General features: G+C 43.5%; 1 protein-coding gene across 1 annotated transcript in view; it reads right to left on the reverse strand.

Moving 5' to 3' along the window:
* LOC142578878 (uncharacterized) overlaps positions 1–20,637 on the reverse strand; it is a 107,321-nt gene that overhangs the window by 44,140 nt on the left and 42,544 nt on the right. The window contains exons 4-5 of the mRNA XM_075688544.1: positions 6,267–6,330; positions 3,103–3,188 (exon numbers count right to left, since the gene is read on the reverse strand). Of these exons, the coding sequence (XP_075544659.1) occupies positions 3,103–3,188; positions 6,267–6,330 (150 nt within the window). The remainder of the gene's footprint in view (positions 1–3,102; positions 3,189–6,266; positions 6,331–20,637) is intronic.

Consider the following 20,637-nt stretch of genomic DNA (forward strand, 5'->3'; position numbering starts at 1 on the left):
TGAGTGTCTGGGCTGTCAAATAGGAACGTCGGAATAGCCTGTTGTTTCAGAGCTGTTTTAAATTGCAATTGTCACGTTCTCATTTTATAAGCGAAAGGCCAAATGCGAGCGCGCAGAAATCGACTGAAATGGTCAAGTTCTTCCGCTATACCCTAGTAACAGATCGTAACTATGAAGTAGGCAAGAACGATTCTTTCGATGTACGATAGTGGTACTTAGTGTTTGGATCTGCGTTCGATGTGACATCATTTGTTTATTATTTCACTTAAAACGCACCTATATCGCATATTACGCAGTAGGAAAAGAAGTTAAGAGCCACATGCATGCACATTTTTCGCGAATGAAAAAGACCGCGAAGGTGTGTGAAAATAACAGTGGTGCGATTTCCTTCGTGTGCAAAATGCAAGTATTCGCTTACGGAGGAAGCAATGGCATGAAAGCGCGAAAAAAAAATTAACGAAAGAAGATTTCCTCTTTCAGCGCTTACAAAAACATTCCAATCACACATGCGGCGTTTACAATGTCGTTTTGCACGCGCTGTAACGGGAAAATGCAATTCAAGGCTGTTAGAAAGAGCATGAACCGACAGATCAGGAACTACCACGCCGATGCACATTACCAGTTAGATTATCGATTCCGCAGAATTCACACATTATTGTTGCCGTCGCTGCCGGTCACTCGACATATCGCGGCTACTTCGTCGAAAAACATCGCGCAGCGCCACTGGTGTTTGGGAATGTTACTTGATGCAGCATGCGCATTCCGTGTTACATTACGGGAGTGTTCTGTGTAGCGCACCGCCTGTGCCTTACAATTCTCATTGCTTCTTTCATCAAGACTAGCCGCTTCCGTTGCCTGCACGGAGAAGAAGCCGTGGCACTTAACGACTGTAAAGTAATAAATATGCGTAGGAGAGTAGTACAGGGCAGCAGTGCGCATAATTTCCGAAGAGAGCAAGAAAAAACTTTTACGATAAACGAAGATAAGTCCACCTGGAGTATGCTTTTCTAGCCAGCTTTTCTGCACTGGGGGAAGAAGGAAAAGAGAGAGGAAAGTGATTGGTGACGAGGAGAGGGAAAAGGGAAAGCCTACAGTACGTACTCAAAAGAAAGCAAAGTAAGTACTAGATGGTCCCAAAACTAGATATATGATATATCTAGTTTTATTGGGTCAGGCCAATGACCCAATATAACGTCCGCTGACAATGCACCATAGAGCTGGAAGTGAAAGTCATGCGATGATTTTGATTTCGCTTTCGCTCAAAGTGAGGAACCCGATACAGACGTGTACACAGCGGCTAGTTTCTGACTGCATACCGAAGAAACCAGGAAAGCCACGATCTGATTATGAGGCACGCTGTAATGGGGACTCCGGAATAATTTAGTCCACCTGGGGTTTTTTAACGTGCACCTAAATCTCAGTACACGGGTGTTTTCGCATTTCGTCCCCATCGAAATGCGGCCGCCGTGGCCAGGATTCAATCCCGCGACCTCGTGCTTAGCAGCCAAAGAGCACAGCCACTAAGCAACCACGGTGGATCTGGCCTGCATAAGTTTGCTCGCGGAGGGACGTAGTGTACATCGCGTTCGTTAAGTTCATAATATATGTATTGTCCTATATATAGATTGTGCAGTGTGCAGTATGTGTGGAGCGGATATGTTTAGCTTGTTTTAATGCGAATCATTATACAAGAAGCACTCAACAAAGTCACGAAGGGTCATCTTGAATTTTTCTATTCACCTTAAAAAAATCAATTTTCCTTTTATAAATCCCGCAAAATAATGCTACAATATTAAACTAGACCTAGGAATGCCTGTAATTTCCAAAAAATCATGAGGGTATATGCAGTGGTTAATTAATAAAATATAAAATTACACTCAATTCTTTGGTCTTGTGAAGTTTGTGAAGTGATAAGCTACCTTGGAAGTTTGAATATAGCCAATCTGTATTGACTGTGTTGTAAGGCTTCATTTAAGGGGAGTAACGTGGCCATACGATAATTTGGAGGTCCTGGGTGTTCTATAGGCACGAAGGCCATATCACCCGAAACTAAGACGCAACTAAGCTCCGCCCAGGCGAGCGCTCATTGGTCCAATGATGGGACACAGGACGCCGCTCGCACCTTTCCACTGCTGCTCCTGCTCTCAGGCTGCAAATATTCCTCGACTAAAGAATATGAGCCTTGCTTCTACGTCACACGTCAGAACAGCCAGGGATACAAGCTGCGCTGCACTAAACTAACGGGAGAAGCAAGAACGTTTAGCCCGCAAGCGCGCATGTAAGGAGCCACTACATAATGCTTCGCATCCCGATAGTTCCCCTTAAAGGAGTTTAGGCCATGTTGTTCTTTCTCTACCCTATTCTTTGACCTCTCGTGCACAGCTTTCCCTAGAAGCTTCAAGGTCTTGAAGACGCCGCCATTCAAACCGGCACACTGGAGATTCCTAAATAGTTCTTTCTCTCCCTACATCGAATCCACGTCAGAGCATAACGTGAAAGCGCTGATTTGTGTTTAGCTTTCTCGTTCCATACAGGGGTACCCAAACTACACGTGGAGCATTCTCACGAAGGCTCGCTCAAATCACGGCGGTGACGTGGAGACAGCCTTGAGTCTTCGGGAGAGAGCAGTGTTTAAGCAGTTCTTCATCCGCTGAACAGTGTGACTGCAAGCGTTACTTATTTAGGTAAAAATGTCAGGCTTAGTAACATATGATGGGAAGCGCCGTCGGTACCTGTGGAAGATAAAATACAATGAGGGGATTAGACGGAAGTTCGCAATTTGATGAGCGTATGATGAGCTTGAGCGCGATCGTGACAGGACAGGGTTCACTGTATAGCTTTGGAAGAGGCCTTTGTCCTGCGTAATTGGGGTACGATGCACATTATCACGGCAATGAAAGTAGCAGGTTCCTTGGCCGCTTTTTCCGCTATTAACTATCATCGCGCGTCACACCTTTATATCCCATTTTCATAGGTAAAGCTAAAGAAATGGCAATATTCCTGCTCAGGAATTATGTGGCGTTTGTGAAACTGGTACCAGAAAACGAACTTCATCTCAATCACAGCGCCGAAATTCAGGCTCTTATGGAAGTCAGAACTTACTAAATATAAGCCCAGTAGGAGAACGCCAGAGAAGATGACGCACAATCCGGAGAAGGACAGAAGTAAGAGGATCAGCGTGAACCCAACTGCGCAAAAGAGATCAGTAAAATAAATTTGATTTCATTTTCATCGTGCTTCGTGAACGAGAAAACACAAGCGCGCCATATCCACAAAGCTCGGCTTGCTTCACAGTAGTTGTTGACTGGTCGAACTTTAAGTAGGATAAATTAAAGGAATTTGGACATAGATATGTTTTTCTTTCTTGTTTTTCAATTCTAAATTAATTAGAATATGATGTCACCTTTAACTGGCGCCGGCTACTCCTTTTTTTTTCACACAGTGATATCAAAAGTAAATTGCTAAAGCTAAATGTGAACACCGAATCACAGAAACACAAAGTCCAGTCACATAAGTACACTAAAATCAGGACACGTAGGAAAACACGGATTAAATTCACACGAAAAACTGCACTGTATAGGACACACATTGGACAGGTTTTAAAATTTTCCTCCCGTGGCAGCAGCCGGCACATCCGGCACATTCGAAGTATCGAATCACGCACAAAACTATAATGCCTCAGCTAAGTGAGCTTTTCTTCAGCTCAATTCTGTAGCGCTGTCACTACACAGAGAGAAATCAACCTCTTGCGACAAAGTTTTTCTTCAGACACAGTGGACCCTCAGGGACTCTTCTGTCTTGGTTATTTAGCCGTACTAAAGCGACAAAAAAATGAAGAAAAAGAATTGTCAAACGTGCTATGCACTGCAACTCGCAAAACACGTTACTCCCGTGTCCCCGGCACATCGTCTTTTAAAAAAATTAAATTATGGGGTTTTACGTGCCAAAGCCACTTTCTGATTATGAGGCACGCCGTAGTGGAGGACTCCGGAAATTTTGACTACCTGGGGTTCTTTAACGTGCACCTAAATCTAAGTACACGGGTGTTTTCGCATTTCGCCCCCATCGAAATGCGGCCACCGTGGCCGGGATTCGATCCCGCGACCTCGTGCTCAGCAGCCCAACACCTTAGCCACTGAGCAACCACGGCGGGTCATCGTCTTTTCAGCACACAGCATTTAGATTCTGGCGTTGCTGGCCGTCGACCAACGGTACATCGCGCTTCAGTTGCAACGCGCGTCTTCATCAGCGTCCACGACCATGCGCACCACGCGTGCAAAGTCCACATCGCACGTGGGTAGCTGTCCATGCGAGCTAATCTGCAAGAGCGCTGATAGTCGTGCACTGAGGGAGCCATACGCTGCCGCTACATTTCTCACGGAAATGCGCATTGCACGGCGAACACGAGTCTGACGCCGTGCAATGCACGACGTGAGACTTGTGAACGGACGCTAAACGGCTAGCGACCTAGCTCTAGACTTAATTGCAGGCCTTTTACATGCCGATTGCGTATCATTAGTCACTCACGATCGCAGGAAGCGATCGTTAGACAAGTGGAGACCTGAATTATGAGTTAAATATTACTCGCCTAAATATATAATATATTCTTAGATATTGATGTACCTAATTACCGAAATTTCTAACTTTATATAGCAATTGCTACATAAAATTGAAATTTCACTGAAAGGCATTGATGCTTTTCAAATGCAATCTGTCGAGCCCATCATCATTATTAAGGTCGATTTGTTTTTCGGAGCCATCTTAATTGTTTAGTTATCTACTTTTCACTGATTTGCGTATTCGACAAAGCTTGGTTTAATTGCTTCAATTCATGCAGGAAGATCAAGGAAGAGAAAGAGAGATCCGTGCCATCTTTGGAAGCAGCGTGGCAGTGAAGGTCCTTTTTTTGTTCGAGCTGCAGACTGATTTCGTGCATATAAAAGTTGAAGTTTTGAGTGGGAAATATATTTTATGCATTCACGTGCGAACAAAAGCAAAATACGAAGCAACGAAGACAAAAGCAATGTAGGTGCTGTTACACTCGTACGTTGTTGTTGTTTTTTCGTGCCAGGTGGCAAGCATTGAGCCGGTGATACGTCATTGTTCAGCACATGTGTTGATAGCGGCTTATTGCAGGGATGCTGCTGGTCCTCTCTTTTTCTTTTATTGTGGCTTTTAATAACCCATGTATTAAGCTCACGTGATTTCAGTAAAGCGTCCGTGTTAAGTTAAAGCTGTTTCTCACAGCTTTCATAAATCAACTTGCTCAACTTTCAGTCTTTGCAGCAGTAAAGCTTTATGAGAAAGATTACTGCTGGCTACTGCCCGTATTCCAGCCTGAGATACACACAACGCAGAACGGCTTAAAGGCCAACAGAAATGAAAATACCCTTTGGCTAAACTGCTTAGAAAGGAGTAGTGTATACTATTGAAAAAATCTTGGCAAGGCTGGTAGTTGCATAATTTTCTTATTAACATTCTTTACATAAAAACTACGCGTATACCATGTGGTTAGCGGATGTAACGCAAATCCCAGCACGTCATCTCCGAGATCCTCGGTGCGCCGCGGGCGCCGCGTAATCTCGGAGGTCGTGCCTAAGAGCCAAGCTGGTTTCAAGCATTCCGTTTCAGAAACAGTTGTCTCAGTGGCCACGATGATCCTTCATATTTCCTTTATGCTGCATAGGTACGAGGGAAACAGCAGGCGAGGTGCGCGTCATCTTAGTCACTGCAGTGAACAACTACCAACTGCAGTACTGACAGGAGAGAGAGAGAGAGATAGATAGATAGATAGATAGAGAGAGAGAGAGAGAGAGAGAGAGAAAGGAAAGGGTAAAGGCAGGGAAGTTAACCAGAGAAAAAGGTCCGGTTTGCTACCCTATGCTGGGGAGAGAGGGGAGGGGGAGGTAAAGTGGTAAAAAAGTAGAGATAAGGATCAGGAAAATTTGGAAACACTTAATAGAATTAATGTGTTTAATATTTCTCAGAACACATCAGCAAATATAACAGGAAATTCCCAATAACAAGGGAAACCCGTGCGTTACATGGTATATCATCATGACCAAATGCTTGCTGTCATTCGACGACATTATCATGCATTACTTATAAGCAGAAAACTTCAACGTTCTCAGGAATTGTAAAATATGCACTGGTTTACTTATCTGTTCCCTTATGCGAAAAAAGTAAGAACACTCAGAAAACAACACTGAAGAAAGAGACTTAACAACGGAGCAGGAAGTGAAGAGCGGGAAATCATGCTGACTCACCCGGTGAGTGAAGCGCCGAGTTGACGTGGCATATTCCAGTTACAATAAGCATCGTGTAGAAAATCTGTAAAGATGTGTGCAGCCTTATTAGGAACATTATTAGGTTCTGTACAGCGGTCATTAACACTTTGAGACCACTCGCACTCTTTTTCTGGCGCCAACGCAAACATATAGAAACAGTTAAGAGACAGCAGCGGGCGTTTCTGAGAAAGAACAAGCACAAGTAATAATTTTACAGCTGGGATGCAGCACAATTTGTAAATGAGCGAGAAGAATGCTTGAATCATTGGATTTGTCAAGGAGAACGGACGAAAAGCTTTGGAAAAGAGGGTTGCTGTAGGAGCCAGGCAAAAGGAAAGCTCCAACTACGGCAAATTGGCGAGTCTATGAGTTTCATGATTATGGCTGTCAGAAGCTATGCTTTCAGCATTAGATGTTCCATGTGTGATTAGAGGACGATGGTTATCACTTGACGTACTTTGACGAAAATTAGTTGCTGTCCGACGCATGGGCTACAAAAAGAATTGCGGGATAGAAACTAAAGAAGAAAGCATAAAAAATGCAACAGATCCAAAGAGTTGGAACGTATACATTAAACAGCGAAGCTTTGTGTGAGTGAACGAAACACGAGTTTGTATTTATTGAATGTCCGCACAAAGTGACACGGAATGCTTTATTCAGGCACTGTAGAGAGGCTTATGTAATGTCGCCGCTGCTGCCGCGGATGCGCGAAGGCTAGCTTTTTGTTGTTTTTTTTTTCATTTCCCCGCACGATCAGCGTTGCCGCTGGCGCGGTGATGATAATGATGGTTTATTAGCATCCCCTTTGAAACAGGGCGGTGACAAATAGTTACCTAGCCTGCTTCAGTCACTCAGGTATGCTATACATGCTATACATTCTAGCTTATTTGTATACGTCTTCTTAATCCTTTTTTTACCTTCTTCAAAACTTCTCTATCCAACTTGTACTGCTACCTAGACTTGTAACGTATCCGGTCGTATCAATCTGTTCCCTGCTTTTTTTACCCACCACTACTCTAAAACGCCTCTTGATTACCTCGACTGCTGACCGGTTGATGCTTCCGTTCACTTTAAATCCAAACGCTTCTGGAAGGTTTACGCTACTTACGGGTCTCACTGGGTGGATACCTTCGCATTTCGTTAGGATGGGCTGAGGGGTACCCGGATTTTTGCTGCAGCATACACATGCGTCATCTAGTTGCGAATATTTGCTCCGGTATGTTCTTGTGCTTAAGCAACCAGCTCGGGACTCAAATAGCAAGGAACTTGCAGCGGCACCAGATAGCGCTCGCCATCTGCTGGCGCTGCAAGGAACCCAGCGGTAAAATCCCGCAATGATTTCAAAGTAGAGAAAGGCTTTGATCCAGCCGACGACGCCAGCGATAGGCTGATCGGTGACATGTGACCTTGCTCCGCCCCTTTGCCTCCATGAAAGTTCCTGCGCGCCGGGCGAAGTGCGCGCGTTTCGCCTGTTGTGCTATGCACATTGTTGCGATAATTTCGTTCCGAGAAGGCCGAAATGCCTTGTTGCTGTGTGGTTGGGTGCCGGAACCGGACGAAGGATGGCAAGAAGTCATTTTGCATCCCGCGCGGTAACCAGAACCTAAAGTCAAGAAAACTATGGTTGCACAGAATTGAACGGAAAGACTGAACCATCGGTAACTGCACGACTATGCGAGGAAAGTAATGTACAGCGATACGAAGGTGCGAGAGAAAGTATACACGTCTGTGTGCAGAGCTGCGATAGTATTTCATTCGCGCGCATGAACGTTGACGGCCGAAGTTTGTGGAGATTATTGATTTTAGTGCATTATGAGCCCGTTCACTTAGCAAGTGCAGTATGACCTGGCATACAAGTAAATAGTGGGGCAGAAGCGCATGAACTCGCTGACAAATATCCACATTGCGTTACGCGCGATAGAAAATCACACATTTCAGCAGCAAATTCTACTTTTACACTTTCCTGTGTTTGTGCGCGCGTTGTTAACGGTGCTTTACAATATGTCCAAAAAGTCATTTCCAACTCTGCATATCGTAATCGTATTTTGTGCATTGCATATGTTAATAAATATATTCCTAAGTGCTTGCATTACTCTGCTTTTAAAAACAAATACTGCATAGCCACTGCTACTGGCCATCCAATAATAAAGTATAATACAATATATCAAAGTACATTACATACAACTGCGAGCCTGTTCCTTCCAAGTTTCCCTTACACTCGAAGATGTTTCAGTAATCGGCGATGCCATTTTACTGATGAAAAACACACAACTGCAAATTAACATAAGAAGAACACCAGAAGCGACACACGGATCGCCAGCAAAACACAGTGCACTAATATCTAGGCCAATCCGCGTGCGTTTCGCATAAGGGCCCTCTAATTCTTAAGGGGCTTTAGCGGTGCACGGAGGCGAAAAGGCATAAACAGAACAATGTACGTCATGATTCAAGTTTACGTGGCGATGTCTCACGGTTCACGAGAACAGTCAACCGCATTCACACATGCGCACACACTACGCTCGATGTTGGTGTGCCGCGAGATTAGATCGCGCTGGCAGCCCGAACACGATGGAGGAGACTCGCTGACACGATCCATACCGCCGCTTCGGAATGTCACGGCAGTTGCACTGGCTCGTAGCTCTGAACCACAAAACACAACAGCGGTCGTGTAATCGCTACACGACAGACACACTCAGCGGCAAGAACACTGTTGGCGCACTCGTTTGAACACACACAGAGGATGTTGTTTAGTTGCCGTGAGGGTCGCACGTTTCAGCGACATTATGTCGAAAGTTTTTCGGTCCAAGCGACTGTCAGTCTTCTTTTTTACACGAATTATTCGTTCAAAGCAACTGCTATGTGTACGCAACACACAAGCAAAGAGAGAGAGAGAGAGAGAGAGAGAATGAAGAGGAAAGGCAGGGAGGTTTACCATATATAAGTCTCCGGTTTGCTACCCTACACTGGGGTTGGGGGATAGGGGTTAGAAACATGACAGAGAGGAAAACGCAAAAAAGTGAAAAAAAAAAGAACAACACGCACATGGAGACACATACACAAAAGGCGTTCCAGTTAAAGTCGTTCACACAGACCGGTAGATCGCAAGAAGCGCAATAGCGCTTGCACGGCCTTCTTCTGTGACGTTAGGTCCTTTCGATGTTGTAGAATCTTTTTTCGGATAGCGGTTGGTCGTCCAGTTGGTCAAGTTCGTGGCGAAGGCACGCCCTCTGTGGACTGTACTGCGGGCAGGCACACAAAATATGGCCAATCGATTCTTCATGGCCGCAGTGGTCACAGGTTGGGGTGTCGGCCACCCCTATGCGGAATGCATAGGCTTTGGTAAAGGCGACGCCCAACCAAAGTCGATATAGAAGGGTGGCGTCTTTACGGCGAAGCTGTGATGGCGCTCGAAGACTAAGTGTGGGATCAAGTGAGTATAGTCGCGTATTTCTTAAGTGTGGTTCGTTCCATTGCGACGTACAAGCAAAGGAATTCACAAAGCAAACGGGAATAAGCGCAAAGCAATCAACAAGGCTCGCGCGGTGATTGAGCGCAAACGAACGAAATGTAAACATGCGGAATCGAGGGCATCAAGCACCCATTCCGCTCTCTTGAGCGTTTTTCTTTCAGCGCTCATTTGAAATCAAAGGACTAGATTTAGCAGTTCGGGCCCTTCTTTCGTTTTTTACCACAGTCAGGCACCAGTAGGTTTCATTTCCGCGCGAGTGCAGATATTTTTTCACCTCACGAATGCCGCGGCGCCGCGGTTTAGCTTCGGCGCCGTCTGCTACAGGAACTTCCTACGTGGCGCGCGAGGCAGATGTCGCTACCTTATTATATACCCAACGGCACGCGTCGTCCGCTGTGACTGGTTGACCTATTCGGCTAGAGAACAGCCACGCAGTGCTCACGGTCCCGAAAATCCGGCGAAGTTCGCAAAGAAAAACTCCACTTTTAAAAATGTACGGAAGGTCTCCCGTGCATTTGGTGCTCAGATTGGTCTTTGAGGTGTCACAAGCAGTTTAGGCAAGCGTGTGGCGCATAATCTGTGCGAGGGTAGCGCAAGGAAACTAACAGACTTGCGAATTAACAAGCGGCATGGACAAACGTAGAGCTAACTAACTGTATTTCTTCCTTTTCACGCTACTTGCAACTTTCATAGATGGCTATGAAAAAAATCCTCAATATACCAGTAAAAAATTCTCACCTATATTGTTTAAGGTCAGTACTTAGTGGTTGGCATTTGTAAATACCGTAACACCTATTGGACGACCACTGCTGGCGAGCAGTGTAACTTGTTTAAACTAAAAATAATAGCAATCTCACAGTAAGATCTTGATGAGGGCTAGTTGGTTCATATTTAGAAATGAGGTTGAACAGCGCAAACAAAATGAGGACACGAGGAATGAAATACCACAGACAACAAGCGCCGACTGCCAACTGGAAGTTCGTTCCGGTAAGCTTCCAGTTGGCAGTCAGCGCTTGTCTGTGGTATTTGTTTCCTCGTGTCCTTGTTTTGTTCGCGCTGTTCAACCTCAGTTCCAATCTCAGAGCTTCTAGAGCGTAGGTAGGTTGTGTGGTACATTTATGCATACATCCTTTAGTCAACACACATGGGCGCTGTAAGTGCCAAGCATAGACAAAGGCAGGATGCGAGCTCCCTCGTGAGCTCCCAAGTCGGATCACGCAATTTGCGTAGTCACCCTAGAGCCAATAAATTACACGCTAAAGTCTGTTCATTGTGCAGTGTAGTCAATGCGGCTCGTTATTCCAAACGAGGAGTTTCTGAAACTGTGAAAGCTACAGCTACCATTTCGAACGAAACTGTGTCTTTTCTTTAACGCTGTTCAACATTATTTTAACGCGCTTAATATTGACGTCAATGTCATTAAATCGAAACAGTGTTTTTTACAAAATCACCCACAACACGTAATAGCTAATGAACATGATTCCCATCATTGTCCAGTGGCGTCAGCAGTTCCTCAGTGTTCCGTGCTCGGGCACCTTCTTTTCCTGATTTTCATAAACCATCACCCCACTTCGGTTCTCTCTAATATAATATTATTTGCTGACGACTGCGTACTTTATAGGAAAATTACTAACATATCTGATGCCTACATATTGCAATCTGATCTCAGTAACACTTCTCATAGGTGCAACACTTGGCGAATGAAACGTAAGAATTAAAAGTGTAAATCAATGAGAATAACATGGGCTGCTATCAACTCTGATCCTCATGCCTATAGTATTAATGGTTCCCTTCGAACTACGCTAACTTCGTATAAGTACCTAGTACTAGTATATAAGTACATCACTAATGATCTTTCGTGGAACTTGCATGTCGACTACATTATTAACAACGCCAATTGCATGCTTGGCTTCCTTCTCTGGAGCTTTTTCAAAGCCCCAGTACCCTTAATATTACTACTACATCAGAGCCTAGACGGATCCGAAGTAGAATATGCTTCGTCTGTTTGGGATCGCCCAACTAAATTCCTAATCACTTCTCTAGAATCACTTCAAAATCCTTCTGCACGCTTCATTCTCTCTAATTATTCACGCCGTTCCAGCGTTTCACAAAGAAAAGGAAAAGCTTTAGAGCTTCCTGACCTTTGCCGCCAAGCCCAACTATACGTATTTCACAAAATTTATTATTTCAATGAAAACTTCAAACAACTTCTGTTAACCATACCACATTATATGTATCATCGCGCGTTGACCATCATCTCAAAGTTGGGGTGCCGAATTGCCGCACTGCACGTTGCTACGAATCCTTTGTTCCAAAAACCAGCATCGACTGGAATCACCTGCCTGCCTCCGTCGTTTCCCTCGCAGAACCTGCAACCTTCAAATCTGCATCTGAAGAAAATTTATAATGAAGTGTATCTTCTCTTATATTTTTTTTTCTATTGTTCTTCACACTACCACTCCTCTCTGTAACGCCTCACGGCCTTGAGAGTATCTGAATGAATGAATGAATGAATGAATGAACTCATTTCTTTACGCAGACCATGCTCAATTAATGTTCGAATTAATCATTTAATTAATTAAATAATTAATTAATTGGGTGGGTGGATGGATGGATGGATGGATGGATGGATGGATCAATCAATCAATTGTACTTCATTTTTATTCATCTGCCTTCGCAACTCTATTCTTTGCATTCTATATTCCTCGTTAATTTGAAATTGTTAAATCCTAACATTGCATGTCTCCAGAAATCGTACTCTTGTGATTTTGTTAGACAGATGGAAACAATGGTCTATTTGTCTGCTGAAAGAAAACGACTTGTGCATTTGTCCAATTCACGCATGTCACATATCGCACTACAATGTGTTCAGCTTTCGGTTTGAGTTGAACTGGGAGATTCACCGTCGCGTGAAAACTAGTATGTCTACCCTCTTTGAGACAGAACGCTGCGGAGTTGAGATTTGGGGTGGGGTGTTCAAAAGCTTCTTGTTGCTCCAGAACATAAGAGAAATAAAGTAGCCGAGGTACTCTCTACCTGAATCTCTCCACAGCAACCTATTTATCAAATAATCGAACAGGTGTAACGTAGTGTGCAAATGATCAACCTGTTTCCTGTCCATGCTTTATGGCATGGACGATATACGAGACGCTTGTGTCGCTTCGTCTTTCTGTATCGTTTCATTTGCACCGTGCTTTAAACATGCATGGTTCTCGTGTAAATGCTGCCCCCCTTCGTGATAACTCGGCGAAGCATACATCATTTAGGTATTTTCACTTCTTTCACAAGATGAAAGAAACAGAAGCAAGCAGTGACGTTAACGTTACGCGCATTCGAACGATTGACTGCATTACCTTTATTGTGAATAAACTTTGTGAACAAAATTTATTGTGCGAAGACTCGCGTGAATGGATATCAAGATGCGAAATATTTTGGCTCCAGGACAGGGAGGACATTGCGTACTAAGTTGTGAATGGACTTGTCGACCTTAGCACCGCAGGCTCTTTCATATAACATGACCACCACCCGATATTTCGTTAAATATTCACCTCGTGATTACCCGACCATGTCTGCTTCCATGCACTGGGATGGCCGAGGTGACGGTGATGGCGAAACTAACCATTCAGTCAACAATATTTCCTTTGGTCAATCCGTGTTTACGCGCATCCATGTATTCTCGGAACAGATCAGCGGGCGACGGTGAACGTGCCACGTTACGGGCGCCGATGAAACCTACTGCGAGCTCACCGAGTACAAAACACCAACACGGCGATTCCTTTTGTACGGGGAACAAAAGCCATCGTTCGTTTCCGGGTATAGTTGACGTCAGCCAGGACACGTTCGCGCAGTTCTATATTCTGAATACTGCGACGCCATTATCAGCCGAACTAGTTACTGTTAGACTGTTGTGTTAGACTGTTAGACATGTTGGTGTTTTATCTGCATGAGCACGACGTTAAAGAACGTGTAACTTCTTGGTGCAAAGCTTTAAATAACCTCGGCCATCAGTCACAACTTTAAAAAATATGCGGCCAATTGTTTAATTAGAGAAGCCATAGCTAATATCTAACCACAGTTAATTCAGAACTAAGGCAATATGGAAGATATAAAACGACGACAAAAGCGTAAAACGTATTTCGCTCTTCCGGGCGTGATATTGCGTTAGCGCGGGAAATGCAATAGCGCGGTCTACAGCTATCTGTACATAGCCCGGCTTCCAAAGTCCGGTGTACCATTTCGTAAGAGGGAAATTGACATCACCTAGCCTAAGTCTTCGCACAGTGGACTAAACCTGGCTATTGTTATCTTTTATACAATTTTCTTTGTCTTGATTTTATTGTAGCTACACGAAGCTGAAAACGAAACAGCTACCGGACTCGCGGACTTCCAGAAGGTCATTCCGGACTCCTTTTTGGATTTGGGCAGGAACGGGAAGCTCCTGGGACAGCTCTGAATAAGCCCCTCCCTCCCACCTTCCCCTCTCCCCTCCGTTTAGCTATGCAACTATTAGGTCTTTTGAGCCAAACTTTAATAAAAACGTTATAGTTACCGTCACTGTCACATGTAAGGATTAGAATTACCAATAAATTTAGTGAAAGCAGAACGAGCTGTTCAGAAACACGCAACATCGTTTTTTTTTCATATCACCTATAATTGGGATGCGTATTTCAGGTTCCGAGCTGCATAATTTGCAATGCGAATAGCGTGTGGAGAGGTCGATTAGCGCTCTGCCTCTCTTGCTCTCGTCACGCTTTCTCCCATTCCAAAGATGAGCTTCGCCGCGCCTAGGCCGCAACGGTTATGACCGCGTCCATCCCGTCAACTGCGCATCGACTGCATCCTGGGAAGGGCATACATGTTTCAGCTGCCCTCGACCGCCCGACACACTGCCCTAGGAGCTGCAGGAATTCGTAATAGTAGGGCTGGCGCGTGAAGCTCGGCAGCTCAATTTTTCACTAGTTCGTGCACATTACCGCGCAGGTGCCATTCGGCCTAGTGCCACGTTGAACGCGTTTTCTGCACTGATTCATCCTAATGGATCTCATCAGCGTGCCCTGGTAGGTGTAACAGCAGCAGCAAGTAGCGCCGCAATGTTGTCCCCCGCTTTCTAACTAGCAAACTTTGAGCCTGGCCTGCGCGATCGCCTTTGACGGCATGGCGATTCCAGCTGAAAATTATATATATATATATATATATATATATATATATATATATATATATATATATATATATATATATATATATATATATATATATATATATATATATATATATATATATATATATATATATATATATATATATATATATATATATATATATATATATATATATATATATATATATTTTCCGTTCTCTAAGCGCACGGTAGCCAACAAGACGCTTTTCTGGTTAAGATCCCCTGCCTGCTCTCTTTCTTTCCTTCCTCTTTAGTACGGATGACGGGAGTGAGCTTTCGTAGTAAGAATAGCACGAGGGCACATGCTTGAAGTTCCTGGCGGGGAATTTCGATGACTTATGCAGCGCAGGTACACGGCACAAAGAAGCAGAGTGAACGCTACGTGCCGTCCACACTGTGTCCTTGTCCTATGTCTCACGCTTCAGAAATTAACACGTGGAATAGCAGAGCGTAATGCATAGTGCGCGTTCTCAGCATCGAACCCCAAGTAATGCAGTCTATGGCGTGCGACGCTTCTTGGCTGCACATTTATAAAGGCTTACGAGATAAATGACGAAGATTATAAGGTAAGCACACTTAGCGTGAACAAAATAAGAACGAGGAGTTTCATGGAGGTCGAAAGGACGTCTTCGTTGCAAGGCTGCATTTTCCTTTTTTTTTTCTTGCATTTTACTTATTTCTTTGTTTACGAACTCAGCTTCTAAGCCGTTATAATTAGTGCACGAACTACTCTTGCGATCATTCATTGGGCATGCGATGGCAAATGATCGAACGTGCTGCATAAATGAAAACGCGATAGTTTGCGCCGTTGTTACGAAACAGTCTGTCTTCCGCTTAGGCCGCTATCGAGGGCATGCTAGAGAGAAAATAATGGGCCTTCTTTTCTGAAAAAGAAAGGTATCAATCAGCGTTGTCGATCGCTTCCGAGACTCTAAAGTACGGTACTAGCATTTAAGGACAAAGAAAAAGGGAAAATAGGATTCCGGCGGCGTCAGCATTTCGGCTTTCCATTAAACCCAGAGCACCGGTCCTATAGGGACTTTGTGCACGATTATTCAGCGGCGTCGTGCCCTTTGAACAAATGTGTGAATTTATATGTTGGAAGTACGCGCTAGGTCTGAGGCAAGAAATTCCGAACCGGTACTCACACAGACGCACGCACGCATGCGCACACACACGCACAAAAAGAAAGACGCGGCACAACCCATATAAAAACCAGCGTGTTTACGCTGTTAACGTGCAAATCATGTGCCGCGCCATGTAGACTGACTGGCCTTGTTTTTTCCTCCGCCAGCGGTGCAGAAGCACTAAATCATTGCAGGAAAATTCCACGCTTCAGTTCTCTTTAAGATTAAAGAAAATCTGCCGAGTACACCTTTTCAATATGAAGCAGACGCAATATTTTTTTCTCCATTTACAAGTGAAAGGTAGTAACAGGAGGCAAGTGCTACCGACCAGTCTACCTCGTCTTCTACATATGTATGCTAAGCGTACATATGTAGAGAAGAATAATTGATCTCGATAGCGTGTAATGACCTTTCTAAATTCTGTCTAAGTATATTTTTAGAGATGCCGGAATGTCCAGTTTAAGTTTAAGTTTTCTCTTCAACCAAACTGAGATATTTTCTATTCAGTCAAACCGGTAAATTGCATAACGCATCAAGTTCTTACATTTTTTGTTGTGCAATAATTAACCTTGGGGAAAAGTAAAGAAATAAATTACCGTACCCTGAGATCTCGCAACTAAATTTCATTTTCACCTGCGTGCGTGCGTGCGTGCGTGCGTGAGTTTAACTGTCAGCCATCGTCAGAGTCCTTGAGGTAACATCTGCATATACAAGGAAATGCATCATATTTCTACAAAGAGTAAGTGAGTCTGCTGAATCCTTCAAAACGGTGAGATACTGAACAAGCTGCAACTCTATAAAGAAACATCTTAGAACTCCAGGGGAATTGGCTTGTATACCAGTGCACGAGAGACTTGAGGTCAATGAATGAGCTAACCCATAAGCGCCCGCACTCACCCCTCCCCTTCCATAAAGTGTCATTACCAGAGTTCTGTTACCCACATAATTTCGTGTTTTTGTTTGAGTTGTCTCTACCTTTTCCCTTAAAATTTTATTGTGGTGGTGGTGGTGAGTTATAGCAACAGGCGGTTTATCAAGGCCGGCAATTTTTTCCGCCCGAGCGCCTCTTATAATATGACTGCGGGGATTCACATCATGTCCAGCAAACCAGCCTCTCTTAAAAATGCGGTAAGGAGACGCGAAGTCTCTTTGCGGGCTATGACTGATCCTTCAGGGAACGTAAGGTGCTACAAGCACGCATGCGGCAGGTTCTTTTCTTGCATATTTTTCAGGACAACGCCCCTTCCATCTTAGAATTTCGGGCTCGACCACAGCAAGTGCTTAATGTCTCCAGTCTCGTCGCATGTCGTACAGTTCGGAGAATTGATACTTAATACAGCCCTTATTCGTTGTAGTAGTGAGGCTTCCTCTCCTGGAAATCTCTTGGTTATGCAGGGAATATGTGGTGGAACCTAAAGCGACCTAAAGTGATTTCGAATGCCAGCTTTTTAAACTTGATTACCGTATGGGGACTTCACTTAAGTCAAGGCCCCAAACGCTAGTTTGGTAAGATGATAGAACGCTGCGTATGCAAAAGGCGTCAAATTTTTCGTTACCAGCAATGTCAATGTGGGAGTAGTAGTAGTATAAAACTTTTATTTAAAAAAAGAAAAAAAATCACACTCAGGTCCAGTGGGTGGAGGAAATCTACTCAAACTTTACTGTGAAGATTTGTTGCCGAGTTCTTTTACGAGGGCTAGTGATTTTCGACGGAACTTTATGAACGGCAGACCATGGTAGAGTTGTTGCAACACGGCCTTTGAGTCCGTAAGGAGGACCGCATTCTGTGGAGGCAATGCCTTTAGGTTGCGTAGAGCGTCAGCTAATGCCACGCCTTCCACAACTGTCGACGAGGCTATACACTCCAGACGACCAGACCTCTTATATCTTAGAAAGGGAATACACAAGGCAGCTTCGCAGCGGTCTTCTACTTTGACAGAGCCATCTGTGCTTACTGGGAGGTGATTCGGGTAAGTCGAGTTCAAATGTTTCAGAACTAGTGACTAGGCTTCTGCATATGGTCTATAGAATGCAGCTCTTTCACTGCAATCGTGGTAAAGTTCTATGTGATATCCTCGCATATACAGGGCGGGTCTTCTTTTTCCTCCTGTATGGAGCAGCGCAATCTTAAGACTCGAAGCGTGTTCAGTGCTGCACAAAAATGTAAGTGGCTTGTAACCTACACGTATCTGATATCTGATCTGATCTTATGTCGCTCTGAGACAGTCGATACGAGCGCTTAGAAGCGATACACAGAAATTGTCTTCAACTGTGGCTGGTAGGCCCTCAGCAGGCATTGAACAAAATCGTGCTCTACGAAAGTGAGTCACGCCCTCCGCGACTTCAGACTTACCAGACTCTCATGACCCAGCTACTACGTTTGAGTCAGCCTTTGTCCAGCAAGGCACTCTTAAAGATGTCGTTGTGTCTAAATGCTTACTGCATCATTGTTGGCGCGGACATGCACAGCAATTAATTCATATTTTCGGTTTATTAAGGCGAAAGCCTTTTAGGCTCATGGTGAAATTTGTGTCAGCAGATTTGGCCGCCGATGTGTCCGCCGAAGCGTCATCACGCCATATGAAGACAGATTAAAGACAGATTAAAGAACGAAAAATGACTGATAGTGACAGTTAGTGAAGGATAACGTTACACTAGAGATTGGTAGAGGTTAATGATAAATAGTAATGAATAATAATGACTACTAATGACTTGTGATGACTACTAATGACTCCGAAATGACCAATATGTCTAACAACGGCTTGTAATGACCACAATTGATTGCAAATGACTAAACATACTTACTAGTGAGCAGTAATGACTAATAATGACTGAAATTACTTGTGGTGACTACTGATGACTATCATATGGCCAACATGTCTAACGACAACTTTTAACGGCTACAATTTATTAGAAAGCACTAAAATGCTTTGTAATGACCAGTAATGACTAATAATGACTGAAATTACTTGTAATAACTACTAATGGCTATGATATGACCAACGTGTGTAACGATGGCTTGTAATGACCACAACTGATTACAAATGACTAAATATACTTAGTAATGAGCAGTAATGACCTTTATGCAAATATAATATAATCCCGACGATTGGATTACAAGCGCATTAGAAGCACCAACAGCAGCTATTTCATCCTTATTTTCTCACTTCAACGTTCTTTTTAAATTTTCGCTGTGAACACCAGGCACAGACACATATTTAAATCTATACAGAGGACAAAGCTTACTATACTTCAAATATAGTTTAAAGAGAAGGAGCTAGCCAACTAACAGTTATTTCTAATGGTATATAGCCTATGCGTAGGGAATGAATATATTGCTGTGTGTTCGCCTCGCTTCAAGTTACTTTGCGTGATTTCTTGACCATGAGAAAAGCCTCCAGGCTTCAGTGACCCCTTCAACAGTCTTTCATCAACTGCGTGTGAAATGCACGTGAATGATATGTGTCTCAGTATTGTTTCTCTTTCCAGTAGGCAATGCTAATGACTCATGGAAAAATAAACTCTTCGAATAATTTACTACATTTATTAGGCATGGAAACATCGGCACTTGCATGCAGAGGTAACAAATATATGTAATTCAGTCACTAACAGAAATGAGGCCAAGCCGGATTCGTTCGACATCAGAATCACCAGCACTCATGCGCAGCAGCGCTTATACTCAGACTCGCAGTGAAAAAAAGAAAAGAAAAATAACGAACGAAAGAAAAAAAAAAACGACCGAGAGGCTGCAGTTTCGCCTGAAAGGCGAGATCCTGTTAGTGACAGCGAAGTATAAGAAAATTACATGAAAGAAGATTTCGTTTAAATTTGTGTCAGAGTCACACCTGTGCGACGGCCGCACTACCAACTTGACAGTCTATATATATATATATATATATATATATATATATATATATATATATATATATATATATATATATATATATATATATATATATATATATATATATATATATATATATATATATATATATATATATATATGTATATATATATACATACTTTCCGATAAGGTACTTCTCTTTTCCTCAGTAGTCCCGAGTCCCGGTCATGACTGTCGCCCAGCCAATAACTTGCTTCCCTACACTGGAGCCGTGTGGGACTCTCACTTTTAGTGCTTACCTCCTGCACGGTCTGCAAACAATTTTATAGAAACAACCACCGATCCCAAGAGATCGCACTGTTTCAAGCGTGTGAACACTTACAAACATTGCTTTTCTGCTTCTTCTGCTGACGCATTTCGCGAAGTCCCTGACCATGCTACGTGTACGACACGCTGCTAAATTGAAGCTGTAACGGAAGAAATATCAGGGCTGCTTCAAGAGCACCATATCTTTCGTGAAGGACCGTTTCTGTAGCTTTAAAAGCCATGTTTATCTTCGGAAGTGTTTGGCAAGTTCTTCCCATAGACGTGCAAAATGTTTTCTAAAGCAAATATCAACCACTTCAAATCTTTTACTCTGGCCCATTACTCCTTAAGCCGTTCAAACTTAATATTTTTTTCTCGCTTGGAAGCTTCATCAGTGCAGAAATTCCGAGTCTGTTGCTTCTTTT

This window comes from Dermacentor variabilis, chromosome 4 (genome assembly GCF_050947875.1).
Source record: "Dermacentor variabilis isolate Ectoservices chromosome 4, ASM5094787v1, whole genome shotgun sequence".
Lineage (NCBI taxonomy): Eukaryota > Metazoa > Arthropoda > Arachnida > Ixodida > Ixodidae > Dermacentor > Dermacentor variabilis.